The sequence below is a fragment of the Rhinolophus hipposideros genome (genome assembly GCF_964194185.1).
Source record: "Rhinolophus hipposideros genome assembly, chromosome: 6".
In the NCBI taxonomy this organism is placed as follows: domain Eukaryota; kingdom Metazoa; phylum Chordata; class Mammalia; order Chiroptera; family Rhinolophidae; genus Rhinolophus; species Rhinolophus hipposideros.
This window is the reverse complement of record NC_138052.1, coordinates 22,378,236-22,397,239: the sequence shown is the minus strand read 5'-3', so window position 1 is coordinate 22,397,239 and position 19,004 is coordinate 22,378,236. Positions and strand designations below refer to the sequence as shown.

The following is a 19,004-nucleotide window of genomic DNA, read 5'->3' as shown; positions in this document are numbered from 1 at the left end:
GTTTTCTGCCATTTCTAAAACATATCTGGTGTGTGTGTTCAATATAGATTTTTTTGCCCTGCTCCTAATAAATAAACACTGACATTTCAAGTACTTTTTAGAGCAAATTCCCCGTGTAACTTTTAATATTAAACTTAATTTTGCCTTTCTGAAAATATGGGATTCCACTGTGCATCCAAATCAATGTTAACTTTTAATATAAGAAAATCATAGACAGTGACTTTGGAAATATATAAAAATATCTGATTGTTTATTTTTAAAGTTATTTTCCATATATTTTGTTATTTTCTTGGATGAGATTAATTAAAAGTAGAGTTTTCTCCTTTTCAAATGAAATACCAAAATATTTTCTCTTTAGTTTTATTTTTTGATATAAAGCATTTTTAAACTTTATTATTAATACTCAGGACATTAGAAATTCCCAGACTATTTTCAGTAGTATTTGTAGAACCTCTTTTGGTATCGAATACAGTAGTTAGAAATATGTGTCCCATTCAGAATGCATAATAATGTTTATCCTGTATCCTGTCCCCCCATACCCAGTTCTGGCCCTGTGATGAGATATAGAAATAGAAGTTACAAAAAAGCACTGTAACATGCTTGTTTGTTTTTCCAGAGGCTAGCTACATCCTCTTTTACTGGAATACTTTATAATACATAGTATTAAAAATTAAGGCAACAACTGCAGCAGTCCAAGCTATTTGCTCATCTCTACTCTCAATTATGTTTGCAATCCTGATGATCAGTTTCATGGTTGTACTATATAGTGTTTGTCTTTCTGATTTTAAAATGGTTCAGAAGGATATTTTCTGCCGTTTCTAAAACATATCTGGTGTGTGTGTTCAATGATATAAGCAACCAATACCGGTCAGGTACTGAAGCCTCTGATTTCCCTGTGCTTGTTTTCAAAGGAATTCAGGACATCAATTTGGATTCACCATAAATTCATGCATGAATCCAAAATTTCCTCCCCTACTATGTTTATTACTTCTTCTCTTTTACTCCTAATATTAAAACTGAAGGAGTACCAGGACTACATGTTTACTGGAAAGATGTCCACCCCAGTAAACAAAACCTTTATCAGGGACTTTTATATAAGCCATAGCCCCATTCCCTGTGGACATCCAACTCATGAAGATGTGCAAAAGAAAGAAATGTCAAATTAAAGTTAATTTATCCAGTGGAGGATGTCATACAAACATATGGAGATGACAGTCTTTTTCTTTTTTTTCATCCTTTACTATAAATGCATTTAATAACTTAGCAGAAAGGCAAGCTAAATTTAAGATTGTTCCCATTTGAAAATTGTTTCATATTCTTTGCTAATGATAAATAAAGAACTCCCAGTAATGGACTTTTAGCAGCAATTTCATCAACTGTTAAAAGTAGATCTCTGAACACTACTCGTTTTTAAAGAGGGTTAGAATAATGATATGTTTGCAAAATTCTGGTAAGTCCATTTACTGTCCAAACTTTGGATTGAAGTCCTTATTATTTTTTTTTTCCTTTACTTAGAGACAGGTTCATACAAAGCTGTTGTAATAATGAAACAAATGTGAAATCTACTGTAAAGTTGCACAATACAGAAAACTGTTGCTACATCTTCTATATAAATGTGTGACTCAACAGGTTAGTAACATCATCATTTTAAAGTTGAAATTATCCCATCACATCTAAGACTTCTCTTCAACTCTAGATCCTCCAGTTTTTTTTTTTTCACAATTCTTCACACTCCTTTTCTTTTTCTCATACTGACAATCTGACTTGTATGTGGCTGTCAGCTCATCAAACATGGTGCTGTACATTTCCATAGATGCCTTTAACACATTGCACACTAATGCCATGGTAGCAAGATTCCAATATTCTTTTGAAAACCTATAAAGACTGGGAATCATGATGGGAAGGATTACATTAGAGTTTTCTTCTGTGAAACCCGTGATATATTCATTATTCCAGTAATGGAGTGCCCTTCCTGCCACCTGAAAATGGAGTCTATATACTCATTTAGCAATTTGTTTAAACAAAGTTTCTTGAATTTTAACACATTGTGAAGGTTCAATCACACATCCAGTATTTTTTCCAACTCCGCAAGGAACGTGACCTATTTTTGACGTTTTGTAATTAACCCCCTAATAACTGGTTCTGTTAGCGAAGGATCTTTTTCTAGAAAGTGTATATGCCAGCTGAGCATAGAACAGTGATAAGCTCCTGACAGTATGTGAAGGGATTAACACTCAACAGAAACTGTGTTCTGCGTTAGGAGGTAAAGCAAAACCATTGATCATACTTGCTAATATTTCTAGCAGTTCTGCTACACCATTGAAGAGTACTGTTTCGTAAACAAACCTTAGAAAAAATATTGTTGAAAAATATTGTTTTTGGATAGAGTGCTCTAAGACCAAGAAACTTACCATACATTCTGGATAAAACTGATTTTAAGGATTCCTGAGGGTTTTGCTGTCAAATAGCTCCAAAATACAAATTCGTGATCTATGTAGTTTTTATCAGAGCTGGTTTGAATTCTTGGTATTCCGAACTTCATGTGAAACATTTATATACAAGCTGGAAGTATGGCCGTGATGCCTCAAAGTTATTCATCTTCTGGGTCAAAGCCATTGCTGTCACTAGGAGGGAGAGTTCTGAATATATTGCATGATACCATTCTAACTACTTCAAGGGACATCTGCTCTGTCAAATAGCGGTTCCCTTTTTGTAATGTTGTTCACCAGCTCATTAACAGTAGAACACTTGTATTCTTTCATTGTAAGATCAGATAGTACGTCCATGAAGTCAAAAATGACATAGCTCTGCTGAGGTTTCTTTAGGAACTTCAGGCTGCTCTGAGGGTGGCACGCCTTTCAGCAGTGGCAAAGGTGGTAACTCAGGGCTTGCTCTGAGACCCGAATTGTGAGGAACTGTGCAATCCCTTCTGTCTTGGTTTTTGACGGACTTTGGAGAAAACATACTTTGTGCACTGATGGAGGAGGTGTTGATGTTGAGGACATGTCCCTCCTTACAGATTCTGGGAGGAATCCACAGATGATCTTGGTTGTGAGAGGCCAGACTTGGGCGAGAGTCCCACAGCTGGTCCTGGAGGTGGGATGGGACTTGTGGAGTGGGGGCCGGGGGTTGGGGAGAGGTCCAGACAGCGGCCAGGGGCCAGGGCGACAGCTGTCTGGGCGCAGCGACCTTCTGGTTTCGCGCCGACGGCACCTCTGGGCCTTAGAGACAGATGAGAACCTCAGCACTCTTGGAGCCAAGGGGCAGCGGTCTCAGGATCCTCTGCGGGTGCGGCCCCTCAAATCAGCACCTACCCGGTAAGGGGTCCGCTGGTGGCTCCTTGCTCACATTCCCGGAGGGCGGTGCCTCTGTTCCTTGCTCAGGAACTGACGTTGGCTGCGAGGAAGTTTTCCTTTTTAGTTTTAAATTGATAAAGATTGCGTGTCAAGCTAAAATCATGTTAACACTTCAAAAGCATATAAAATTACCAAATTTATCAGGTAGTAGTATACTTTTCAGTTTGGCGTATCATAATTTGTTTTCTTTTATTTTTAGTAGCTGAGCTGATACTTTATTATATTGATTTTGTATTAGGCATTAAGTGCTTTAACAAACATTAATTTATTTAATCCTCACAGCAACTCTATTATTCCCAATTTACCTATTGGGAAGCTGAACAGAATGATTGAGTAACTTGCCCTTGTCATAGAGCCACAGAGTACTAGAGCTGAGATTTTTTAACTCAGAAAATCAGAACACAGTATCCAAGCCTTTAGCTATTATGGTAAATTCCTGTCTTCATGATCATGAATAATAAAAAAAAAAAAAAAATCAAACATATTTGCTGGGACAACCTCTGTTTTTAAGGTGTGTACTCCATCTTTGTCTGATTTAGTCATTTGAGGCATAGCATAGAAACCAAACATTTGAGGAACAAGATTTCTGTCTTTTCTCCATTCAAAAATAAAATAGGATGACAGTGTTTTCTGAAACAGGTGGATGGTTTCCTAAAGAAATGTCTGAGTAGGTGTCCCCTGAAGATACATCTATTCAACATGTTGTCTTAGTTTTACAGCTTAGCTTTGGAAGTTCAAAACAGAATAAATTAAAACAATTTCTCCTTGGAGCTGCTATCAGTCCTCTTCTAATCTGAATGAGATGAGAGTGTGACAGCACATTTTTGTTCTCATGCTACTTGAAAGTCAAAATTAGGCATACAAGGGCTGTGAGAACTAACTTAATGCATGTGAGAAACAGCGCAGGGCAATTGCTTTGAAGAGGAAAAAAACAGTGAATGCTTAAGAAAATGTGAAAGATTCTTTTTGTTACCCTGAGAGGAAACAATTCAAAACTTGAAAATGGAATTGCTTTTATAAAAAGTATATTGAATGCAAATTTATTTCAGCATACAAAAGGTAGACAAGCATGTATTTCTTATTTGATAAAATAGTAATATAAAAGAGAATGCATATTATATAAGGTTTCATGACATTGTATCTTAAAGGGATTAAAATATCTAAAATCTTTGAAGGCTGCAGATTTTATTTTATTTACTCACAAGGATGGTGTTCTTAGTGATTTGTTGCTATAAGAAAATTGGCCATTAGCATTTATATTGATTTGCCTTTCTCAAAATGAAAGAAACAAATGTAATTCATTAGCACTTTATTATTGAATCCCTTTTAATATGGAATTTCAAACCCTCGGGTCCTTATTAGCCTACAGAATGTTTGAATAAATGTTTTCAAAGTTGGAAAAGAATAGAAAGTACAACTTAATTCATATCTGCACCCAGGCAAGCATCTGATGGATTCAGAACCAGCTACCACTGGTTCTTGCTCACCACTTTTCCTAAAATGACCTGTTTGACCCTCCCTACTATTATGAAGATGGCCACTTTTATTAAATTAGTTCTTTATAGTTTTTTATGAACTATACTGCATTCTTAATCTAAATGTAACCCAGTTTTTAAGTTTCAGCCAAAGTCTCACCTCTCCAGTGAAGTCTTTCCTGATGACCTTGACTGCTTTCCTCTCAATTTCTGTAACTATCAAGGTCTGTTCCAGAGGTATCAACTGGTGTGCGTTGGCACATAGTGCACCCAAATAGGGCATGATTGGAAAGTAGTAGCTGCACCGATAGTACTGAACCCTTTCTTTTTTATTATAAAATTTACTAGTTAAAAAAAGACAACTTAAATATATATGTTTGTTTATTATTTTATGAATAAATTATTTATAAAGAATATATATTATTATCTTAAGTATTATGATTTAATACATTATAAAATATATACCCAGCCAGGACTCTTAAAGGATGAGCAACATAAAAGTAAAAACACAGTTTTAACATTTTCTTGCATTGTTTTGGATTTTCTTGATTTTCCTAAATATTCTCTACAGTGTGTATATCCAACGTTGATGTTACTTGTGTATAGCATGTGATTTGATACGTTAAAATAATATATGTATGTCTACATCTATATATAGATATATATATATATTTTTAGATATATCATTCAAAAAACTATTTCATGTAGCTTCCAAAAATGTAGTGATTGCAATAATATGAACACTTAAGATGGGGGAAATGAGTGCTAAGGGGAAAAATAAGGGAAAACTAACATGAAATTAGAATCAAATGTACATTGTAAAATTCTATATTTCTTGCTAGAAGTTGGAAGTAAATTTATAGTGCTACTTAACTAATTTAGTTAACTAATTTTAATTTAACCAATAACCAGTACAAAGAGAAATATGATTTGTTTCAGGGCTCACAATGTCTATATAATTAAAAGGAAAAAAAAATCAAGTAAAGAATACATACCTGTGGCATAGGACACATCTGTAGTTCAGTCAAAGTGAGCCTATCAGAGATAGAGAAAGAACAAAGTAAAGTAATCTCCCTGTAAGGTGATTCGGGTATAGATGAAGAACAATGATTTCTAAAAAGTCTGGACCAGTGGCCTATCAGAATCAATTGAACAATTTTTTGTTTGTTTTTTAGTTATTTTTTTCAGGTTAAAGGCTTCGCCCTACTAGAGGGGTGTAAAATCCCCAAATCCAATATTCTAGATACTATGTCAAGCCTTTTTCTCTTTGAAAATCCCTTTAGTAGAGAGCCATTAATAGCAATGAGATTATAATGGGAATAGGGATGGGATGTAATGGGGTCAGAGTATCATTTTATAATACAAATCCTCTTCACAAGATCATGGACGCTGTTAAATAACAGACATTATTATTTATACCACTGATGGGTTAACTAGTAACTCTCAACCTGGACACTACCCCAAGATTAAGCAATGTAAAATGCCTGAGGTATGACTGCAGCTTGTTTTTTTTTGTTTGTTTGTTTTTTCCCTTTAAACTTTAACAAACAATTGTAATGGGAAGCCATTTGAGGGTTACTGAATTTGAGCTATGTAAAAGCAGACCTTGGACAGGTTGGAGGTTGGGGGCAATGGTTGAAGAGGGTTTCTTTTTCAGTAATCAGAAAGGGGAGGGAATGATACATTGAGATGAGAGGGGATGACATGGGAAGGCAGGAGAGGAGCTGTGGGTGTGAGGCTAGGGCACCATATGAAGCTGCCACTGAAAAATCACCCATGGTGTGTGAGACCAAGGAACCTTTTAGAATAAGGACATGTGATTTTCAGTTTGAAGTTTTGATGTTGTTTTAATAAATCTCTACATCCCATGCTTCCATAAACTCCGTTGCATTGTTTGTACTTCATGTCTGCTTGAATATTTCTGAGTGGGAATGGGAGAAAAATAAGTGGATTAGGGAAAAGGACTAAATTTGATATCTGGTTTGAAATGACGCAGACAAGCATAAAACATTGCATTGAGACACATGATGATTGGAAAATACAGGAGTGATATGAGAAAGTCTCTTTCTAAAATTTAGAGGTGATTTTTGAAAGACCAAAAGATAGGATTTGGATTAGAAGTAACTGCCATATCTTTCAAAGTTGTAGAATAAAAATCAGTTTGGAAACCACTATCTTAGCTAAGCTAGAGGAATTAATGAATTGAATGCTCTTAAGACAGCCTTTGTAAATGTACAAGCAATTTTATTTCTCGTCCTATCTGTTAAGGTCACTGCTGAAAATGAAAATAAAAACCATGGAGAATGTTTCTATTTCTGGCTTCAAATACAGAAAGAAAGGTGTCTGTAACCAACTCATCTCAAAGTGGTATTAGATAATTAAAGTCTAAGGAAAAAGTTGGTGATTGGAGATGTGGCATGGTGAAGGACAGTGTTCTTCTTAATCCCAACAATCAGAGTTAAAGTGAGGTTATGTTAAGGTATCAGTATCATGGGTTTCTATTGACTGCATACAGATAGGCCTTGTTTGTTTTTAATAACAAAAGCTGAAAAACACTGAAACAAAATCTTAACACCTTTCTCTATAAGGTAATAAAGAGTACACTAAATATTGACAGTAGTTGAATAATTATAGATAAAACATCTTCTAGAACCGAAGCCTGAAGTTTATCAAGAAATCAGAACACACTTCATGTAGACTTTCCCATAAGTTAACATATACTTTTGTGACTTAGTATAATTGTTTTTTGTTTTTTTTTTTATTTTTAAAGTGCAAGGTAAAGTAAAATGGTCCAATTGGATGGAAATAAAGAAATTTGATAAATTAAGCTAAATAAATTTGTCAATTTTAGTACTCACAATTGGGAGCTGTCCTTGAGTAAGTACTTGTATGTTTAACTTAGACTTTCTTAGTATGTTACATGTAAGCTCTAAAAAAATTTTACTAGAACCTTCTACAAAAGTTATACAATTATCCTAGTTTGTAAAACTGAGCGAAGTACATCTCCTAGATGTTAACCAGATTCTGAGCTTCCATATCCTCGTTGACCAAATATCACCTTAGGAACTAAGTATTAGATTCTAGCCTCATTAGTAGATCTAATGACCAAACTCTGATCCTTCCAAAAAGATTTGTTGCTGCCAGATGGTATTTTTTTTGTAAAAGGATATTTATAGTAAGGTGTCTCATTAATAAATTGTCGGGTAATTTCCAATTATTGTGTGTGTATATATACATATATATATACACACACACATATACATATATATATGTATATGTATGTATATATACGTATATATACATGTATACATATATACATATACATATATACATACATATATACTTATATGTATGTATATATATATATTCACAGTAGTCTTTCTCACACTAGGTACTATATCCAAACTGCAGCCACATTTAGACTTAGTGTGATAAAACTGGTTTTAAATTATCAGCAATATATTGATAAAAGATAAGGGAAGAACCTTTCCCTCAAGCACCAGTTAAAAACTTAGAAAAAATATATTCTTAGAGCACCTCAGTTTATTCTAATATTCTCATATGCCTATATTTCCTGTTAAAACGTGTCAGCAGATGGGTATGGCTATGCCAATGATAGAAGTGTGATTCCTTCTTCCTCCCTCTGTCACTCCCTCCCTTTCTTCCTGCCATCCCGCCTTCCCTCTGTCTCTCATTTTCTTTATAGCTCCTTTTAATCCAGTACTTAATAATTCACAAACTCCTTCCATCTTCACAATTGTTGCCTTATCCATATAGCACTTGTTCTTGTTAGCATAATAATAACAACAACAATAATAATAGGTATATTTACAATTTTTTGGTGTTTTCAGAGTTAAGGTTGGATTTAACTACTTTTACCAAAGCTGTGGTTGTGTTTGTTACATTTATTGTTTTCACCCAGAATCCTAGACAGATCAAAGTACTATTATTGTGTGGTACACACAAATGCTCTAAGATATAGAGCTTTCAGAAATATATTACAGTATTTAAAAAAGAACCATCAGAAGTTGTGGTATATATACACAATGGAATACTATTCGGCATTAAGGAAAGATGATATAGGAGCATTTGTGACAACATGGATGGATCTTGAGAGTATAATGCTAAGTGAAATAAGTCAGACAGAAAAAGCAGAGAACCCTATGATTTCACTGATATGTGGTGTATAAACCAAAAACAACAAAAGAACAAGACAAACAAATGAGAAACAAAAACTCATAGACACAGACAATAGTTTAGTGGTTACCAGAGGGTAAGGGGGTGGGGGTGGGTGATGAGGGTAAGGGGGATCAAATATATGGTGATGGATGGAGAACTGATTCTGGGTGGTGAACACACAATGGGATTTATAGATGATGTAATACAGAATTGTACACCTGAAATCTATGTAAATTTACTATCAATTGTCACCCCAATAAATTTAATAAAAAAACTAAAAAAACTAAACATGAACTTACTAAAAAAAAAAAAAAAAGAACCATCAAGAAAAGCCAGTATCTTGGGACTTCTTCCTCTCAGACCTACTTAGAACTAGTGAAGAAAGAAAAACAAAACCAAAATAAGATCCTAGTCATTGAGGAGGAAGCTAAAACAATAAGCTGACTTTATTGTGTAAGAATAGCACATTCTAAAGCCATGCCTTAGTTGAAGCCAGTCATTTGCCCCTTATCTGCCAAGGTAAACACTATCAACTATGTTTCAGGAAATAGAATCTTTAGAATTTTTTATGTGTACTAAAACTATAGGCCTCTGTACTAGAACAGTCTTCATCTGTACTAGAAGTTCTTAATGCTTCAATCAGCCAGACATGAAGGGGATGGTGAGGTTCAACAAAAGCTGTGGAAAATCTATATAAGAGATTTTTAATTAGGAGAGAATTGTGTGAGATGATTAATGTATAAAATAAGCCTTACCTACTAAAGCTATCCTATGATTTATCAATTCTCTCTGGGTATGTACCCAACAGAAATGATAGCAAACATCCACTAAAGGATTTGGACAAGAATGTTCATATCATTATTCATAACAGTCAGAAATTGAACACAACCTATATATACAAAATAGGTACATAGTTTATGGTATTTTTCACACCATAGAAAAGCAAGGTACATGCAAAAAAACATGCATTTTAAAATCATAATATTGAATGAGAGAAGTCAGACTAAAGAGTATGTACTGAATGCTACCATTTATAGAAAACTCAGGAAACTATGTTGGTAAAAATCAGAATAATGGCTGCCCACTGGTATGTGAAAACTATATATTTGATCCATTTTAACACATTTATCACTGGCTTGAATAAAGATATAGAAAAGCCTATTACCAAATTTGTGGATATCACAAAAAGGATTCATTGGGTAACATGAGATTTTTTTTTTTTTTTTTAATGTCAACAGGTAGGCTCCTTGATCAAATTTAACAAGCTGGCATTTAATAGGATGAATGTACAGTTGAGGAAAAGAAAATGTCGATTAATAGCCACTAGGATCATGCTCTGGGAAAATCTTACGCGTATACTTTATCCTTTGTAGCTTCAGAAAATAAAGGTAGTTAAAAGGACCAAAAATTTGATTGAAAAGAAAAGAAAACCAAAAAGGAAGATCTATGTAACAGCTAAAATTGGACTGGACTTTGAGATACTGTATTCCCTTAAATTTTAAGAAAACTTAAATCTTAACATTAGAACATCTGAGTTGAAAGTGACCCTAAAGGTTATCTAAAATCTGCCTTCCCTTAGTTCCCTCATCTCTCTCTGTCTCTGTCTCTCTCTCTCTCTCTACACACACACACACACACACACACACACACACACACACACACACACACACACACACACGAGGAAAGTGAAGACAGAAGAGATAAGTAATTTGTGAAAGTCTCATGATAAATGGTAGGACAATGATAAGAACCCAGTCCTAGACTCCTTGCATTCTAGTCTACTACTTTTCTAGTGTGCTGACAATTATTTCATCAGGTGAAAGAAGCATAGCAACTTTATACATTATATTGTTTTTTTTTTTTCATGTTTTTATGTTGTTTCCTGAAACAGCATATAAATTTAGTCCAGGAAGTATGATTTTGAGTTTCCTAGGACCTAGCAACCCAAGGTAACATGAAATCTAGAGTCTAGTGTGTTCACAACAGTAGATCATTAAGTGCTGCTTAATTAACCATAACAAAAAAGACACCTAACGTGAAAGTACTTTAAAAAACTTGTATTTCCTGTTTCCTGTTTCAGGTAGGACCGGCATAATCTAACCTCTGTAGGTGGTTAATTTTTCATTCAGCTCAACTCAAAGAGTTTAACTTTTCCTGGTGTTAAAAGGCTTCTCCCTTGTTTTATAGGCAAATATGATTATGACAACATGTAGCCTTTAATTCTGACTGTAGTTACAATACACAATAGCTGGCCACCAATGTCACTATAAGGTAACCCTTGAAAATGGTTACCAATTATACTGTTTGTCTTATTATATGAGTAGACAGCTAATTGTAATTATTATCATCTTAAATTACAAATTCTATTTTCCAGTCCTATAATTGTATAATACATTACCAATTATCATATATCTTTTTTTATATATCTTAAGATAGCTTATTTTTAATTAACTTCAGAAGTGAACTCATGATTACAGAGACTGTCACATTCACTACCATACTCCTAAGCCTATAGTAATGCTTAGCACATACTAAAAATTCTATAAGTATCTGTTATATGGGGATAATTAAAGTTAGAAAAATATATTTCTGTATAAGTGTCAGGGCATAGTTCTGATTATCTTTTCTCCTTTTCTATTTTCATATGTATTTTCTTTTTTTATCTTTACATTTTGTTGTAAAATTTTATCATCTTTCAGCCTGATTCTATTACTAATTAATACATCCTTGACCTAATTATGTTTATTTTTAAGATATTTCCAGATATTGTAAAACATATTCTTATATATTAGTGAACTTAGTTTAATTAGAGTGTGTGGGTGTGCAATATATGTGTAAAAAACATAAGGAAAGAGGGTTTGGATATTTAATTCTGTCATCCTCTTGGTCCTCCTTAATGCCTCACCACATGATTGATTTGCTCACTGATCTCCCAAATATCCTTTTTTAAAAAAATATTTTTATTAAAATATAGCTAACAAACAATATTATATTAATTTCCTTTTTAATTAAAATTTATTGGGGTGACAACTGTTAGTAAATTTACACAGATTTCAGGTGTACAATTCTGTAATATGTCATATATATCACATTGTATATTAGTATATCAAATTGTATATTAGTTTCTTAATGAAACTATATATCACATTGTATATTAGTTTCTTAATGAAAGAATACAAGGAAACCTTTCAGTTCCTCAGAGCTATGATCTAGTAGACTCAGCCACTAAGAGATAGCATTAGAATTACAAATTAATCTACTATTTACAAAGTAAATATTCACAAAGTGTCTACTGCACCTGTGACATCACTGACCATGATGGGTCAATTGCAGTTCCTACTTATGAAATATCTCACAGCCTATTTCTAAGGAGAAATGAAATGATTCAATTTCAGCTTAAAATGATAATAAAGATGTATGTAAGGTGCACTATCATATATATGTATATTGTATATTATATGTATACTATTTATATATATATATATATATATATATATATATATATATATATATATATATATATATATATATTTATGTGAGAAATAATGTTTCCTGATTATATGGAATAAAAAAGATTATAGGGCTGACAAAGCTATTAGAGAGTAATCCAAAAGTAAGAGTCACAAACAAATTTAGTGTTCTCTTTCCTAATACTTGTAAAGATTGTTGTAAACGCCTACTCTGAACACCTACAAAAATACTTGTCTGAATACTTATATTCTTCTCATGCTACATTATTGTGAACTGTTACTCTTTTTTTTCATATGCATACCTTCTTTTCTTCAATGACTTTATAAAGTGTCTCATGATAGAGCTGTGTCTTCCTTGTATCCCCTCCCAATCAGTCTTTATACAGCACAACACATGTGTTCATTCGTTTATTCACCAAATGTTTACTTGGAGCTTAGTATGTGCCAGGCACTATTCTAGGTGACAGGGATAAAGTAGTGAACAAAATAAAGTCCTAGCCCTCAAAGAGAATGTATTCTTATGAGACAAGACAGAAAGTAAACAAACAAACCCATAAATATGTATTGTTTTTGACAGTGATAAGTCTATGGCCAAAAAAAAAAAATTGGTAAAGGGGAGAGAGCATGAGAAAGGAATCATTTTTATAGAGTAGTCAAGGAAAGTTTCAGTAAGAAGGGTGATACTTAAGCTAAGACAGACCAATGCAAATATCTAGTAGAAAACATTCCCAGACAGAAAGATAAGTAATGTAAAGAAGCTTAATCTGAACAGCATTTGGTTTGTTTTAGGAAGAGCATAGTCTGTGTTATTAGAGATGAATGAGGGGGAGAGTGGAAGGATTATCGGGTGACAGAGTGTTGAAGGATGTGGGTAGATCATGAAGGTCATGGGGAGGAGCTTTAATTTTACCTTGGATGAGATGGGAATAGCAAGTTTGAGTGGAGGGGAGAGAAAATATTTATTTTTTTTTAAAGGTAACAATGATGTCTAAGTGGAGAAAAGACTCATGAGGAAAGGGGTATACTGAGGCAGAAGTGGAAGTTGGGAAATAAGTTAGGAAGTTATTGCAGTTCTCCAGGCAAGAGGTAACAGTGGATCGGATTACGTTCTAAGTGGTAGAGAGTGTGAGAGGTGGTTGAATGATGGCTATGATTTGAAAGAAGAATAAAAAGAGCCAGGAATACTTGGCAATAAATTGAATATGAGATATTTTGGTTATGAATTAGATGTGAAGTGTGAGAAAAAGTGACCAAGAACAATGTGAGGTTTTTAGCCCAGGAAACAAAGGATGGAGGTACCATGCATTATACCACCATGGAATGGGAAGCTGCCAGGTGGAAGACTGTAAGAGAAGTGTTTTTCAGGTAGAAATCCAGAATGTGTCTTTCTGTATCAAGAGTATAAGTGGAGAAACAAAGCAGGATGTTGGATATATGGGTCTAATGTTTGTGGAAGATTTGGTCTATGCTTGATATTTATGCAAAAATAATGCTTATTTTTATTGATTGATTCACTCTTCCAATAACAAAAACAGTATCAGTCAACTGATACTTTTACAAAATTGGAAAAATTAAACAAGTCCTTGCTTTCTAAATATATATTTGAAAATGATATATTTGCTCTGCTTCAAACAATTGTGTACTTGATTTAACCATTGTTGAGAACAGAGGATGTTTAGACTCATTTCCCAAATATGTAAAATAATTTAGATTGTATTTCATTTGAAATAGAATCCAAAAACTTATCAGTGAATTGTTTATTACACTAATTTATTTTTCTTTATGTCCATAGTCTGTCACTGTGCCAGAAGAAAATTATATTGGTCCTAAAGGATTTGCTCTTTAAATGACCATGTGGGTCACTACACCAAAGCTAACTCAGTTGGTGGCAAATTTATTATTTAATGATTTGTCCTCTGTCTTTCTGGTGGCTGTATTTAAAATCATTGGTCTATAATTGCTACCCTTTATGTACATGCATACACATATATTTTATTTATAATCTTTATACACATTTTTCATTCAAATATTCAAAAAGAACTGTTATATAAAGACCCTATCATAGCATAAAGCCATTCCTCAAGTATTTTAAAGACCATTTGTACAATGAGATTTTGAAAAATTATCTAAAGGGTTTGTAGTTGACATTTAGGAAACTAGTACCTCAGAAGGTATAATTGGATGATAAGGGATTTTAAGACTTCATACATTTTGAATGACCTTATGCTTAAAACATCCTTGATATAGTTGCTATGCCCATATATTTCTTTCCATTCTGTCTCTACTTTGAGACTTTATTGAGTTGATTATCTCCAGTAGTGTTTTCTTTGTATTTAGAACACTCAGACACAAGTATAGGTGTGAGGAGAAAATAATGTGGTAAAAAATAACATGATTTGATATCAAGATTGAAAATTCATTGTAGGGTAAGGTAAGTATTTACTGAGTTAAAGTAAGTAGACACTGAAGAAAAAATAATGAATGACAGGATAGGTAATTTCTACATATGTTTCAAAAATACTTAAAAAATGACTAGGTTCTTTCATGTTGTTTTAATAACTTTCTTACTATTTGTATTAGTAAATTATCTTGAAGAATACTTATGCTCTAGCACACCCAGGTTATTAACCCTCCAAATACTGATACAACGTGATCCTAATATGTATATTGAAACGTTTTATAGTGTGTTTGTGTGTACTTTTTTTCTCTTTCTGTCCTGTCCATAGAAAATGATACCATCTACTGGACAGACATGGGCTTCAATAAAATTAGTCGAGCTAAAAGAGATCAGACTTGGAAAGAAGATATCATTACCAATGGCTTGGGAAGAGTGGAAGGGATAGCTGTTGACTGGATTGCTGGTATAACCCATGACTTTTTTCTTTTTTTGTTTCACACCTATTTTAAGAGCTCAAACTGCTTCATAAAAAATTCTGTTTCTGACACATAACATTTTTTTTTAATTATAGCTACAGGGGTAAATAGTCTTGTTGCTTTTGACTTTCTTCTTTCGTATGCGTTTGAACCTTTGGATAAGTGTTTTTATACAGAAACAGATTAGGTAATGTTAACTTGGCCCAAATCTCTTGAGAATTCCATGAGGCACGTAAACAGAAGTGTTAGTTATCTTGCCTGAAGTCTATAGAAAGTTCAAATAGATTCCTTTTCCAGGTGAGAGAAGTTTCAACTTATTTTTAATGTAATGTGTCATTCTATGGTTTAAACTACAGATGTGTGAAATTTAGGAAGTATTTCATATGCGTTTATTCACAGCTTTCTGCTTAGGAAAGGCACTCATTTAAAAAGAATGTAGGATATAAATCATTTCTTAAGAGTTATATGAATGCTCAGAAAGTTAATTTTAATCATAACTAGTAAATAATTTTCTTTCTCACACCTATATTATAAGCACATCTCTATTTTTCCTAGGTAACATATATTGGACAGATCATGGTTTCAACTTAATTGAAGTTGCAAGACTCAATGGCTCTTTCCGTTATGTAATTATTTCCCAAGGCTTGGATCAACCAAGATCAATAGCTGTGCACCCCGAGAAAGGGTAATTTTAAGATTTTCATATATCTTTGAGTTTTAAGTGAGTTTTCTTAAGTTTTATTTTTTTTAATTCAGACATTCTTATTAATATTTATTTTTAGTTGTAATGTCCAAATCATAGCTCAAAAATATCTAAGCAGAAGAAAAAAGTTTATTTTCACTTGTTCAAATATATTTTGGTACAGATTTGATAGGGTTAAATTTATTATGCAATTCTTTAATGTGTGTATAAATCCAAAAGAGTAAACCAACATGATTCTCAATTGAAAGTTCTGTTTTAGAACTTTTTACATAATAGGTACTGAATTATTTGCTGAATAAATGAAATAACCATTTGTTAGCCAACCTCATTCTTTAATATTTCTAAAGCTCCAATTTCTATTTGTACTTATGATTGCCAAATTAACACGCTCATCCCAAGCTTTTTTTTTTTTTTTTTTGCCTTGATTTCCAGATAAGTATATCTGTCTTCTTGACATTTCCATTTTCCCATTTGGATGTTTTATGGTCATCCAAACTTTACATATCAAAAATTGAAATGAATTCAATCTTCCAACAATCTTTAAAGATTTTTTTCCTTCTAAATATCAATCCACAACTCTCAATTTTCATAGCCTCCACTCTAATGAAATCTGTTCTTATCTTACACATTTACCACTGAAGTAACTTCCCATTGATCTCCTAACTTCACCAAAGGCTAGAGTTGATTTTCTGTCTTTTAATATAAATCTACTTAAAACCATTCAAGGGATTCCCGTTGACTTTTGTGTAATGTCCAGAATTTGTGTCACGATCCTTCTTAACAAAGCCCTATGTAAAGACTCAGTCTCAAACTCCTGCTATTCTCTCCATGCTATCTCAATCGATCTCTTTTACACTTCTTCGTTTTTCAGATATGTTCATATTTCCTATATGCTCCACTCCCAGCCTTTGAACAACCTCTTCCCTTTACCTGCAATGTTCTCCTTCCTACTTTCACCTTGCTAAATTTTATTTATCCTTCCTTTGCTTTTGAAATAGGTTTAGATTGTTCTGTTATGTGGCACCAAAACACCCAGTGCTTTCATTTTTATAAATTCGACATATTTTTATATGCTTATTTATTTAAATTTATATGTGTAATAGCTCTATTTTTCACTGGATTGGATAATGTCTCTATTTTTCACTATAACTCTATGAGAGAAGAGCCATGAGTGTTTGGTTTATTTCTCTATCCCCATAATTTAGTACGCTAGCTGGTAAGCAGTTGGTGACTAATAACTGTTTTTCTTAAAAAAACAATATAGAAGTAGTTCATATAAAACCTTATATTGCTCTCCACTACTGTGTTTCTTACATTGCTGGTATGACTTTACTTAGACTTTTTATTTGTTTTGTTTTTAAGAGTAGAATGTTTATGATTGAATTGAACTCCTTCCTTTTGTAGTGGAGAAAAAGTGAAGCCATGTTAGTGACCCAACAGCGTATTAGACAATCCAGTGTAAGGAACATGGATTTAGAATGAAGTCAATCTATGTAAAACCTCAAGTCAAGTCTTATGGAAATAAAATCCTTCTTTTTTATTATATGTTATATGTGTTTTTTGTAATATTATCACTTGCTTCACTTTCTTGTCAAATGCTATAAAATTACATCATAACATTAGGACAGTACAAAGGAAATAAACAAATTTAATATAGGAGAGAGAAATGAAGCTGACACATTTGCCACATTGAGCTAAAAAAAAGATTAAAACATCAAAATGAAAACAGCATCATTGGTTAGGAATGTTCTTGGAAGCAAATAACATAACATTTAATGAGAGTTGGTTAAGTCTATAGGAGTTTTTGTTGTTGTTGTTGTTGTTGTTGTGTTTTTTCCCCCTGACTTTTTTAACTACCATTTTCCCTAGTTATATTTTGTTTTACACTTGACATTATGGTTGCATGCTTGACATAGGATCAGGGAGTATGTTTTACTTAAAGAAGAAGAGGAATAGGACAAAACACCCTTTCCTTGCTAAGCTATATTGTTTTATTTGGGATGAGAAAGGTCTTAGTGTTAATCCTTTTGTTCTTCTTTAACCAGACATGGGTTGCATGCCCAACCTTAGGTCAGTCAAGAACCAAAGGGAAGAGATTATCTTGACATATTTAGACAAGTTCTGTTTCATCACCTGGACTGTAGTAAGGTCCCAGTCAAACAGTATACACTGGATATTTGAACAAACTCAATTTTTATTATTAGGGAAGATCTTGAGGGTGAATTTCAGAGAGACAATATGAGGAAGAAGAAACCAACTCTCTTAATTGTTCTATTTTAGCAGTCATAGCCATTCACTTTCCTTTCTTAGTTATTTTTCTCTTTGATGTGTTAATATTAGAGTTTCCCCAGGGCTCGGTCTTTGGTATTTTTCTCTTCTTGAGTTGGCGGTCTTATCCCACCTAAATGTTAAGGTTTCTGAAATGTACACAAACAGACCAGACCTCACTCTTGAATTCTAGGCTTTTTTTATTTTCAATTGCGTATTCAACATTTTCATTTAGAGATCAGTGACAGATTTTAATACCCCAAGTAATTGCAACAATATCTGGCATTTTACATGCTCTTCTTACAATGTGACATTGACTGTTTTCCAAAAGGAGAAGTGGAATACATTTCATCTGAGGCCGGAAAATTATGTTCACGAACTCATCCTAGAAAAAGTGCTACATACCTCATTGCTGAATATCACTATGGTTGCCTTTGAAGTATTCCCCTTGGGAAGCTATGCAATGATGCCAGTGCCTAGTCTACCCTTCAAAGCAGTTTTGGAACTCTTTTTCTGGAATGTCCATCAGAGCTGTCGTATTACCCTTGATGTCCTGAATGTCATCAAAATGTCTTCTTTCGATATTTCCTTTATCTTCAGGTAAAGAAAGAAGTCATTGGTGGCCAGATCATGTGAGTAGGGAGGGTGTTCCAATACAGTAATTTGTTTACTGGCTAAA

General features: G+C 33.3%; 1 protein-coding gene and 1 pseudogene across 8 annotated transcripts in view; one reads left to right on the top strand and one right to left on the bottom strand.

Annotated features, from left to right (window-relative positions):
- The window catches only part of LRP1B (LDL receptor related protein 1B), a 1,877,633-nt gene that overhangs the window by 1,395,139 nt on the left and 463,490 nt on the right, over window positions 1-19,004 (top strand). For all 7 annotated transcript variants that reach the window (XM_081051911.1, XM_081051912.1, XM_081051910.1 and 4 more), the window contains 2 exons: window positions 15,207-15,341; window positions 15,910-16,039. In XM_081051911.1, coding sequence (XP_080908037.1) covers window positions 15,207-15,341; window positions 15,910-16,039 — 265 coding nt within the window. The remainder of the gene's footprint in view (window positions 1-15,206; window positions 15,342-15,909; window positions 16,040-19,004) is intronic.
- LOC308498964 (serine/threonine-protein phosphatase 2A 56 kDa regulatory subunit epsilon isoform-like) lies at window positions 1,643-3,005 on the bottom strand (annotated as a pseudogene). Its single transcript has one exon. The product of its transcript is annotated as a serine/threonine-protein phosphatase 2A 56 kDa regulatory subunit epsilon isoform-like (transcript).